Source organism: Condylura cristata, unplaced genomic scaffold (genome assembly GCF_000260355.1).
Source record: "Condylura cristata isolate star-nosed mole 26May11 unplaced genomic scaffold, ConCri1.0 scaffold00034, whole genome shotgun sequence".
Taxonomy (NCBI): Eukaryota; Metazoa; Chordata; class Mammalia; order Eulipotyphla; family Talpidae; genus Condylura; species Condylura cristata.
Genome location: NW_004567135.1, coordinates 6,790,626 through 6,802,887, shown reverse-complemented (window position 1 = coordinate 6,802,887; position 12,262 = coordinate 6,790,626). Strand labels below are relative to the sequence as shown.

Here is a 12,262-nt window from a genome sequence, read left to right as displayed (position 1 = left end):
AAAAGCTAAGAGAATTGAGGGGTAAAAATCTCCTTAAAATCAATGAATTTTAATTTAGCATTTTTTTCCCCTGTAGGTGTTCCTGTCAATAGCAGAGTATCCACAAAAATCCAGCAGCTTCTCAACACCCTGAAACGACCTAAAAGACCTCCCTTAAAAGAATTTTTTGTAGATGACTCTGAAGAAATCGTGGAAGGTAGTAGTAATAAAACCAAAAATTTATATTCTTTAAATGAATACTACCTATCAAATACTGTAGGGTATAAGCATGGAAAAGACATCATATTTTCCCAAAGATAATAGGCTCCTCCTCTATTTCACTTAAGAATCATTTCTATTTTAGGTCTCAGGTGAAAAATAAGGGGGGAGGGAAGAAAAAGGCAAAGAAATAACTATGGAACATAGAGTTATCCATGGAAATGAGTGAAATTAGGAACTTCTTAAATGATTTTAAAAATTACTTCTAATTGGCATCATCCTAGGATATGGGTATCAAATTTGACCTCAAAGGTTTGCTTTGTATTTTGGGTATTAATCCTTTTATTAAAGCAGCCACTCAGCACATGTGTCAGCTTTCTACAACACAACCGATTAGGTGGTGCAAAGGTTCAAAAATTTATGAAAATACAGCCACTTCCTGTGTTGTTTATAATTTAGACTAGTGCTAATATGAAACTAAGGCCAAAAAGTATGTATTATATAGGCAATTGTGGTTAGGAAATCATTTTGCTCTGTGTGGTTAGGAAAGCTTCACAGAGGAGTGGTGATTATCAATGGTTTATTCATTCAATAATTAAAACAATTATGGATGAAATTATTTGATGTCAAACTTAATAGGAAGGATTGGGAGGAGAGCATGTAGATGGAATGAGGGCTGCCTTTTGGTAATTATTGAAGCTAGGTGATAAGTAGATCCACTTAACAAAAGCTTTCATCAAAAGAACTCAGCCTTGGTAACTTTGTAATTCATTTAATACCTTGCGACTTAAGTAGGCTTGGGTCACATACCAGACAATGTAACTAAGAACATGAGTCACCTAGATCTGGTCTTAGCCTACTTTGTGCAGCAGGAAGCAATAAGTGATCTGGAATGAAAAGTGAAGGTGCACTTCTGCTTCATTAGGAGTCACTAAATTCAGGGAACTGTGGACATGTTCTCGGTGCATTGATGTTGAGGGTGCTTATGTCAGTAATGGCCTCTCCTGTCTTCCTAGCATTGTGCATTGACCAGGTAAATGAAGTTCAGGGCTTGATAGGAGTCATACTGGAATGGTCTTCATTGGCAGACTAGAACGATCAGTTTTCTACTGACGATAAATATGCAGCAGTTGCATGCAGTTGCCTTGGGGGAAGGCACAGACCTGTAGAGTCTTGGAAGTCTTGAGAATGTGCCTCAGAGTCTGCACTGATGCCTGGTGGGTGACAGCATGTGCAGACTTGTGAGCAGCAACCCCACTTACATGAGTGGTCTATGCATCCAAGCAAGGCTACCATTTAGACTCAAACTCCTGTGCCACATAACTGATGGCTTAGGGTTTGGGACTGTACAAAGTAGACAAGCAGCTGAAACATTTACCCAGGACAAAATTATTTTTTGTATTAGTTTTGTGTCCGTAGAAAATCAATCAACACATTTTAAATAAATTTCCCAAATCTGTTAATTTGGACGTATAAAAATGCAATTTATTTTATATTTTGTTTATCTGATACTAATGACCATTCTGTCCATTTTAAACTCCTTTATACCCAGTTACCTGGTCAATTCTAACCCTTCCTTTAAGACTCCTTGGTGGCACAAGGGTTCAAGTCTCAGTGTGTGAGTTCAGAACCAGGCAGGATGGTGCACAGGCCTCTCCTGTCTCCTCCACTGCCCCCCCCCCCCGTGGCAGTGGATTTCAGTGGATTCACCTGTCCTGCTGCCCACTCTATCTCTGGTGAATCCTCTTACCCTCATACCTGTGGCCTACACCCCAGTTCTTGTATGCACAAATAAATAATAAATCTTTCTTAAAAAAAAAAAAAACCAGACTCATTGGGTAACTGTCCCTTAGCTGCTGATTGGCCCTCGTCTGCCTCTCAGATGCATCTGTCTTGCACTGCTTGTGTTTATGAGAGACAGAGAGACAGGCTGCACTCTGGAAACTGTCCTCCTTGCACTTACCACCTATTAGAAACAACGTTTGTACAAAGAATGATACGGTATTTCCTCAGTATTTTATACATCCTGTATACATAGTTGGCACTTAGTAAATATTTAACTTTTGTCCCATGTATAAAATTAATAGGATTTTTTTATTGTACAACTGATTAAGAGGATTTTAGATTTATCTATCTTAAAGAACAAAAATACCATTCACCTTCAATTTTCTGTAATGACCATATTAATAATGTAGTATTTTTTCCCCTCCAAGTTTAGTTCAATTTAATTAACATTGATTGAGTAGACAATAAAGAATAATTACCATGGCTGCTCTGAGAAGCTGACAGTCTTAGGGGAGCAAGACTTCTGTAGTGCTCTGAGAAGGGCAGACTAGCACCTGTTGTGAAAGTGCTCAGGGAGACGGTGGGATGGCCCCAGGGAAAGTGTGTTTGACCTGCATCCCAAGAAGGATTAGTACCAGCTCACCTGGAGGCAGAATAATGAGAGGTAACATGCAGAGGTAGTTAGACATGGTACCTTATAGTTCAGGTCATGTCTGTTAACTGTGTGAGTCTAATAATGGCTGTGGGTAAATGCCACCATTCCCATTTTACAGACAAGGAAAACGAGGCCCATGTCTCTTAGTTTGTCTTGCTCACACTAGTAAATAATGGTTGTAAACTTGGGTTTTCTGACTCAACCTTTCTTTTTCATTAGACATAACCTTTTAAGTAGAACCTGGCTTTCTAACATCGGACACAAGCTTTAAGGATTTAAAGACAAGCTTACTAAAAATTGTAAAACTGCTTAAAAGAGGAATTTTATACTGTGCTTTTCTATATGATCAGTGATTTGCTTTGTGAGGATCTGCTTGTTGGTTAAGGTATTTTAAGTATGTGTCACAATTATGTGAGAAAAATAAAGACCCTGTGTTGTAAGTTACTATTTCTAATGGTGTCCTTTCTTTCCTCAGAGTGAGTTTGAACTAGATAAAGGTGGAGGTGAAAGGGAGATATGTCAGAGATTAGAGCTAAGTTGTGTTAGTTGATACATGTGCTCATTTCACATCTTACTTCCATCTCTCCTTTGGGTTTTTTTGGTGCAGTACCTCAACCAGACCCCAACCAACCCAAGCCCGAGGGTCGGCAGATGACCCCCGTGAAGGGAGAGCCACTAGGGGTCATCTGTAACTGGCCTCCTGCTCTTGAGTCTGCCCTGCAACGCTGGGGCACCACCCAAGCCAAATGCCCCTGTCTGACTGCTCTGGATGTGACCGGGAAGCCAGTGTACACTCTGACATACGGTGAGTTCAAGGTCGACTCCTGTCTTCTCCCCTAGCAGCTCTTCAGGTTAGCGTGGCTTGTGTCTTCATCTTGACGCTTAGTAGTCATTCATCATTGTGTTTCAGCGTATGCTTTAAATTATTTTAATGAGTCTAAATTCCAAGAATAACCATCACCAAATACTTTCCTTTGCTAACGTGGCATTCATTTAAAAGAGCAATGGGCTCCCCAACTCTGCTGATGTTTTAACATTAGAAAAAGATTTTAGGAAGTCAAGACTTGGGCAAAGTTAAGAATGGATGGTAAAAATCAGATCATTTCTTCTAAAAATTGAGTGTGATTGCTTTTTAGGTCTTTGTCATTTACTTCATCCTGCTTCAAGTGTGTAACAGGCATAGAATTCTCTAGTGAACAAAGAATCTGTGCTTTCCCATTTAATTTTGCATCTCATTTCTTTCAAAAATAACTTAAAAGTCATTTAGCTTTCATTTTGAAATAACGTTTTCCTTTTTTAAATAACAAGAAAGTATTCAACTTGAATTATGAATGAGATTTTATTCTAGTTTATTCAGGTAGGTTGCTTTTTCCCTTCATAAGTAGAACATTCTGTATCTGTCCCTAGATACGGAGTAATTTTAGAAGACAGATTTTTTTTTTTATTTAAAGAATTGTACAGATTGACGTGAATTTAACTTTAGATACCCCTCTAGTTATTTGTAGAACTAGCATATCTATTCAGAATAACTGGTTTCTCTTTCCTTTTCTTTGTAATCTAAAATAAGGATTTCTAAGGGTGATTGGGGGTCAGGGGTAGGCAGAGGGTGACTCGGCCTCCTCCCAGTAACTTAGCACTTATCCTAGTAGCTGTGTATTAATTTCATCCACATATCCCTTAAAGCAGTGAACTGACCAAATTTTTTCCTGTTTGTTTAAACAGGAACATAGCTGCATGTTTCTCCTGATTTCCATTTTATTGTCTATAAATACAGTGGTATGGAACACGTAATCATTTGAGTTAATACTTTCACTTTATAGCTAACAAGTTTTTTATAAACACATAGTTAAAAATTGTTTCCCCCATTTCAATATGATCAGCTCACATCAAACTATTTCTAAAGATATTCATAGCACTTCAGAAAAGAATTCGAAATTATATCTAAGCTAGAGTAGAGTGGGTGTTCAGCTATATTTTCTTTTTGTTTGGAGGCAAGACTAAATTTTGTATCAGAGTGAATATAATAGCACTTGTAGCTGGGGGTAGGGGTTGTTGTTTGTCAGAGTTGGTATTTGGCCAGCTATCATTTGGAAGTGCACATTGTCTTTTTAACTGTGCTGCTGAACTGACTGCCCTCTCAGTGAAATATGCCCATGTTTTTCTGTATGACTATTTTTTTTTTTTTCCAGGAAAGTTGTGGAGCAGAAGTTTAAAGTTAGCCTATACACTGCTTAATAAACTGGGGACCAAAAATGAACCTGTATTAAAACCTGGAGACAGGGTAATTGCCTTTTTGGTTTTGGGGAGGTGATGTTTTATTGTTTCCTAATGTGCACATCCTGGATTTTTACATGTACAGCAGAACAATTTACATAACTGTTATTCTTAGAAAATGAAAAGTTTAGTTTCAACCCAGGTTAGCCTAATGCCAAGATGATAATTCTTGCATTAAGAATGAAGGAAATTCGGCCCTCCCTGGTGGCACAGCAGGTTAAAGCACTGCACTAAGAGTCTTAAGCCACTTCCACATGAGTTCGATCATGCCTGCCCTGCAGGAGATCCACATGACCTCTCCTGGCCCGCCTGCCACTCCCCTCACAGTACACTTCGTAGATCTGCCTGTTCTGCTCCCCACTCTGTCCCTGGTGAATCCTCTCACCCTCCGCATCTCTGGCCTATACCCCAGTTCTATATATGAATAAATAAATAAATCTTTTTTTAAAAAAAAAGAGAAACCTAAGTCTTTTATTGTCAAAATACTGTTTTATTTAGTTTTAAAGTTTACTCTTTAATTTTTATGTAAAAAGTGCCCCATAAACCTTTTTAAATTATTTTCTTTGGTTTTTATGATAAAGTTAATTCTAAGAAGAGGCATTGACATCATTTAATTTCTTCATTAATTGAAGGTAACATGAACACCTTTTTAGATTTTTTTTTTTTTAAGATTTATTTACTTTGTTCATACAGAACTGGCATACAAGCCAGAGGCTCAGGGTGGCGAGAGGCTTCACCAGAGACAGAGTGAGGAGCAGAACAGGCAGACAAACGAAGTACACTGCTGAGGGGAGCAGCCGGCGGGTCAGGAGAGGTCTGCCGCGCCATGTGGTCACCTCCAGGGCAGGCGGGAACCAAACTCATGTGGAAGTGGCTTTAGCCTCTCAGTGCTGTGCCTCAACCTGCTGCGCCACCAGGGAGGGCCCTTTTTTAGATTTTGAAAAAAAAAATTTCTTACTAATGAACTTTCTAAATGATTATATCTTACCATCAATTATTAATTTCAATTTGGAATTCGTAGAATGAAGCACAGCAGCAACATAATAGTTTTCTTCTTGGTGGGCTCATTTTTAAACTAGGGAAAATAAAAATAAACCTCTAGGAGGTTCAGAATTGAACTTGTTTTAAGTTTCAGATGTTAATATGTGAATATTCAAGCAAATAACAAACTCTATAATGATAGTAATCTCTGTTTTGCATTCCTTGCATTAAGTTAGGAAGTCAGGGTGTGTTACAGGTCAGATGCCAGGTTTGGGCATATTATAGAGGTTTTCACTGTTCTTTGATACCCTTAACTGTTTCTGCCAGTATTACTTACAGCTTTTACTAAATGTCTTCACTCTAGAACACTTTGTTTGTTGGCTATGTGAGAGAAAGGATTAATTCTACAAGTCTGTCAAAGAGTAAGAAACCTTAGGTTTACCCTGAGGTGGGTTCTGTGAGAGCAAGAAGGCTTACTCCTTCATATGCTGGTCTCTCTGTAGAGATCCAGTACATTTATTTAGCCCTCTTCTGAGACATTGCTTTGGGTCTCACATGTAGTTAGCTTACTGCTTTAGGTGAGTTGTTTATAGCTAAAGCATGGGTACTATTCATTGAAAGTGGTCAGGTTGATGAATTACATTAGAGTTCCCAAAATGTGTCTTTTAGAGTTAAGCATCACTTTTGATTACTGAATTTCTCTTAGGCTATTAAATAGTTTGACTTAACTGTGTTCATGATAAATGTTAAGTGTTTATCTTAGGTAGTGACCTTGAAAGCATTAGACTGTTATTAGCTCTGTTGGTGAATGTCATTATGTTTTAGGTTGCCCTGGTTTACCCCAACAACGATCCAGTCATGTTTATGGTGGCTTTCTATGGATGTCTCCTGGCAGAAGTGATTCCAGTGCCTATAGAAGTACCTCTGACCAGAAAGGTAACTGCCACATTTAAGAGGAATGAGCCTGAGGTGACATGTTAGAAACAGTCTGACGATTTTCATAAGTCCTCTACTTTCTAAAAACATGAAGTTTGTAGAAAAATTATTTATTAAGAGTTTCATACAAATAACATTTTCAACCAAGATCAAATTTTTGTAGTATTATATGTCACTTAACCCCATGGGGCACACTTCATGGTTTTGCTGCTAGTGATAAGTCATCTACTACCTTTGATAAAGAGTAATGAAAGTATCTTATGGATGTGGGTAGATCCACCCATTCACTTTCATTGGGCATTCCAATGTGTCTGTTTATAATATTATGTTTTAAATTGCCTTGATTTTGGATTTGGGGTGGAGGGAGTGCAAGATAGCCTAGCTGTGTTCACATTCATCTCCTTTGCCTGAAATGACTCAGTGCTTTGCGAACCTCTGAGTAAAGTGCTCACATTTGTCTGATGAAATTCATCATTAGTAACGTCATGTTGGTAAAATACTTGATTTTTTACTCAGGAAATCATTATGTTGTAGAAATTATTTGATGGAACTTATTTTCAGTGGATTTTGATGACTGCCAGCTATCACTGGGGTTCCGCGGGTGTTATTAGTCAAGTGCCAAAGCTTTGCTGAGTGTTAGATTGTGACATGCGTGTGCTCATTATCTCTTCTCCACAGGATGCTGGAGGGCAGCAGATTGGCTTCTTGCTAGGAAGCTGTGGTATTGCTTTAGCTCTTACCAGCGAAGTTTGCCTAAAGGGATTGCCAAAAACACAGAACGGAGAAATAGTGCAGTTTAAAGGCAAGTCATTGTTATACCTGAATTATCAGTTAAAACTTCAAGCGGTTAACTTGATCATCACAATCTTAAGATTGTTATTATCCCCATTTTACAGATGAGGAAACTTAAGATACCGAGAGGTTAAGTAACTTGCCCAAAGTCACAGCTAATAGATGGCAGAACAGCAATTTGAACCCAAATCTGTCTGATTCCACAGCCCCAACCTTTATAATCTTTCTGCTGATGGTTGGAACGAGCTACCACTCTGTTCACTAAAGCTAAGTGCCACATGTAGAGACAGGATAGCCCACTAACCTCAGTGCCACATGTAGAGACAGAGGACAGCCCACTAACCTCAGGGAACCTTCACTGCCAAAGGGACCTCCCCGTTGTTGAGGTAATGTCAAGACCTGGGCCAGCGTGTGAAACTACTGTGCTTTTAAAAGAAGGTATAATTGTTTGGTGATTTATCACTGGAAGCTCATAAAGATAAAGTACTTTGCCAATTATAAAGTGACCTTGAGACAGTCTTTTGATATTTATAACGACAGTGCAATGTAAACTCCTTCCCCTATCCCTGAGGCAATTCAATTTTTACTTTGGGTTTGATGTAGGATGGCCCCGGCTCAAATGGGTTGTTACAGATTCCAAGTACCTTTCAAAGCCACCTAAAGACTGGCAGCCTCACATCTCACCTGCTGGTGCAGAACCTGCATACATTGAGGTAAGTCCTGGGACTGGAACATACTTTCTGGCTTTTTGTTGGGCTTTGTTGCTAGCTTACAAAATTTAAAACTTAACTTTTTGTAGTTTTAATGTTGCTTTGTTAGATTTCCATCTTTTGGGCCTGTAAAATGTAATGTCATGGACTTTCTGTTTTAATGACTTTTAGTAAAGACACAGTGAAGTGAAAGCAAAGAATTTGCTTCTTGCTACATAAAATAGTTACAAAATATTTAGTTAATGATTTACTGGCAGAGAAACTTGCAGCAGTATTTTTCTGCTCCTTTGAGGGAAAGAGGAAGCCAGAGAGTAGAAAATGGCTAGGTAAAAATAGTTGGGCTCAAAAGAATCATTCAACTGATGAAAGAAAAAGAGCAAGAAGAAACACACGTCTGGAGGATTTGGTGTTGAAGGTCAGCATAGGAACTTGATCCAGTGAGGGCTTAATTCACATTGCGTACCAGACCCAGACACGGCCTCCAGTGCGTCTTCTCAATCAGTCCTTACAAGTACCTTGTGAGGTGAGGGTTATTATTAAACCTGTTTAATAGATGAAGAGAGTAAGACGTCAGGGAACGTGAGTAACTGAACAAAGGTCATGGGACCAAAAATGACGGAGCTAGGACTCACACCCAAGCCCGTTTTCCTCCAGAAGCCTTTTGCCTTTCACCATTGTGCATCCCGTGTGAGACATACTAGTAAATGTTCACCAGGTATTTGCTAAATTAATGAATAGACAAGCCAAATAACTTTTTTAAAATTTGGGGGAAAATTCACCCAGCCATGAGCCTGTGATAACAAGGTTAGACAGTTTTCAGATAACTCTGGCTTTCGAGGGGAGAGAGTGGACAGTAGGTTGAATGATTATGTGATAATGTTTGCAGAAATTAGCTTTTAAAAATGGGAGAGGTGTGAGTATGTTTAAATGACAGACAAATGAGCAGACCGTTGAAATGCCAAATTTGATGGAAACCCCTGAATCCCCATCATCTCTCACTGATGATGTGGTCCACTCCACCCCTGGAGACTCCTCCCTGGCTTCCTGGGCTGCTCTGTCGGGTCTCCTGCTCCACTGGCTGCTCTCGTCCATCTTTATTGTGAAGGGTACTACAGTATGTGCCTTCGACTTCATTCTCTGGCCTCCCATAAAGCTTCTGCCTCTACATATCCTGATGTTCTGAAAGAATTAACTTGCCGTCCTCACTTGGGATGACTCTCCTATTGCCCACAGGACATTCCTTGTGAAGTTCAAGTGTCCTGTGAGTAATAGGGAACTACTAACAGCTTGTTGGCAGGTTTGTGTTAATAAGGAATAGTTTATTTTAAAAAATTATCCAGTGGGTTTAGAAGGGAAATGGAGAAAACAGTTTTTACATTTACCAGGTGAAACCCCTCTCAAGGTGGTGGGGGTAGAGACAAGTGGATAGAACCTGAAAGTCAGTGAAAAGTCAAATAGGCAAGACTTGGTGACTGACTGTGGAGAGGGAGGAGGCAAGAAAGACTCGGCTGTCTGACTTTAGCAACAAAGTTTTTATGGGCAGAGGATCAGGGTGAAGTGCTGGATGTGCTGGATATGCTGGATTCCCTGGATCACTGAAACAGGTTGGGGCTAGACACAGAGAATTGGGAGTTATCAGGGCATGATAGAAAAAGTGAAGAGGAGGAAGGAGAACAATGTTAAAGGATGCCAACTTGTAAGGGATGGGCAGAGAATGTAAGAGAGAGGAAGGAGAAGGTACCAAGAAAGGAAGTGAAGAAGTGTCAAATGTTGCAGAAAGTTCTGATAAAAAAGAGTACCATAGGCACAGCAGGGGAGGAGAGAGGGTCAGAACGGGAGGGAAGGATATTGGGACTGTGGTGAGGGATTGAGGGTGCTGTCGTAGTTGGAGAAGTACAGGGACTCCACCAGCCGGGAGAAACCAAATACTTACAAAAATGAACAAAGATGTTAGAACATAGATAATTTTAAAGAAAGATAAAGTATGTAACATATCCTTTTGGTTTAAACACCCAAAAAGTTGGTGAACTTGGTAAACAGCAACTTGAATGTAGCATTGAAACGCCAACTGAGGTAAAGCCACTGAGAGCTGGTTGACCATAGGCCCTTTCCAGGTTTCCTCGGCCCAGACTGGGAGCTTCCGGCAGACGGGGCGCGTGTTCCGGACCTGCGGGCGCCGGGTGCCAGGCTTGCTGCTGTCCGCGCTGTGCTGGCTGTGCTGCAGCTCAGGCTCTTACTCCTTTGAGCCTCTTTCAGCCACGTACACTGACAGCCAATTAAACTTTTAGCCTTTTTCAAACATACTTTTCTTGAGCTTTGTCCTTTAGCCAATCCTGTCTTTGTGTGATTGGTGTTTGGAACCCAGACTTCAAACCTTTAATATTCATGAAAAACACACTAAGATTCGCCCATTACTGTGGCTTCTCTGGTTTCATTTGGATTCTGGTTTTGTTATTTGAAGTAACCCATTTTATTTTGTTTCTCACATCTTTGTCTTGTGTGTGTGTGTGTGTGTGTTTTTTCCTAGTATAAAACAAGCAAAGAAGGGAGTGTCATGGGAGTTACAGTGTCCCGACTTGCAATGCTGTCCCACTGCCAAGCTCTGTCCCAGGCCTGCAATTATTCTGAAGGTCAGACTCTGTCCCATGACTGCCCCCCATGAGCCCAGACATTTGTGACTGTGAGCAGCGTGCTCATCGGTGAATTCCAGTTAATGACCAAATCAACAGTGAAATTTTATAACACATTCTTGGCTTGCTTTTTGCTTTCTTTTTCAAAAATATGCTGTAATTTAAAAGAACTAAAATTCCTGGCAGACCAAGTAGAAATCTAGAAACCATGATTTCTAGAATACAGAAATAGAAAATAATTTAAACCATGTGTTTATTAGCTGCACAATATCAGATAACTCCACCTTCTCATATATAGAGAACTACCATCACCTATACATTGGGAGCTAGGGAAGAAATTGACTACCAAAAAGAAATTAAAACACAATATATTCTGTATTGTTGAACTTTAGATGTGTTGAGATAAACAGAGATATACTACATGACTGTTTACCTTAGAATGTTCTTAACGGTATTATTTTAGTGTTTTATTTTCCTTTCATAAAGCAAAACTAGTTAGTGCATTAAAGAACAGCATCGTTGTCTGGTAAAAAATATGTATAAAATGCAAGCAATCAAAATGCCAAGAAATAGGCATTGATTAAATACATCAATGGGTTGTCCTTTAAGGTATTAAAGTTCATGTTCTTGAATATTAAAGATATGGGGAAATTGTTTCCATATATCATAAGTGGAAACAAATTAGTTACAGAAATATATGGTCCATTTTGTTATATTAGATATAGATCTATATAAATGTGCTTAGAAACATATGTGTATGTAGAAGATATGCATCTATATATATGCTCAACATTTTAATACCTCAGAAGACAGTGACTAAATGAAAGGAGTTTTTACTTCACTGTCCTTTTTTGACCATATTATCATTAGCCTATGGCCTATGATTTTTCTGTCAATTTGAGGAGACCTTCAAGTAGTCAAAAAATTCCAAGAGGGATTTCTTTTAAAGTACCGTATCAGTTATGTTTTTTGCTACTTAACACTAAAGAGCATTTCCTTATGTTTTTTTCCCTTTTTTTTTTCTGTTTTAGGGGAGACGGTGGTGAATGTTTTAGACTTCAAGAAAGATGCTGGGCTGTGGCATGGCATGTTTGCGGTAAGTTCCAATGAAGGCCTTTAGTGTAAATTAGTGCATGCTGTGTGACCAGAATATTTCTCAGTGTCTGTTTGAAGTTTAAGCCCACTAAAGACCAAAATATTTTCCAGAAGAATTTGATCTTACAGTACAAATGATAATTTTTTTAAAATGAGAATATAATTGTTTTTTCTTAATTTGGGAGAATTTATAATATTTTTTTTTT

General features: G+C 39.0%; 1 protein-coding gene across 2 annotated transcripts in view; it reads left to right on the top strand.

Moving 5' to 3' along the window:
- The window catches only part of DIP2B (DIP2 disco-interacting protein 2 homolog B (Drosophila)), a 180,128-nt gene that overhangs the window by 128,649 nt on the left and 39,217 nt on the right, over nucleotides 1-12,262 (top strand). For both annotated transcript variants that reach the window (XM_012732476.1, XM_004692753.2), the window contains 8 exons: nucleotides 77-196; nucleotides 3,246-3,443; nucleotides 4,828-4,919; nucleotides 6,719-6,829; nucleotides 7,508-7,631; nucleotides 8,225-8,334; nucleotides 10,859-10,961; nucleotides 11,993-12,057. In XM_012732476.1, the coding sequence (XP_012587930.1) occupies nucleotides 77-196; nucleotides 3,246-3,443; nucleotides 4,828-4,919; nucleotides 6,719-6,829; nucleotides 7,508-7,631; nucleotides 8,225-8,334; nucleotides 10,859-10,961; nucleotides 11,993-12,057 (923 nt within the window). The remainder of the gene's footprint in view (nucleotides 1-76; nucleotides 197-3,245; nucleotides 3,444-4,827; nucleotides 4,920-6,718; nucleotides 6,830-7,507; nucleotides 7,632-8,224; nucleotides 8,335-10,858; nucleotides 10,962-11,992; nucleotides 12,058-12,262) is intronic.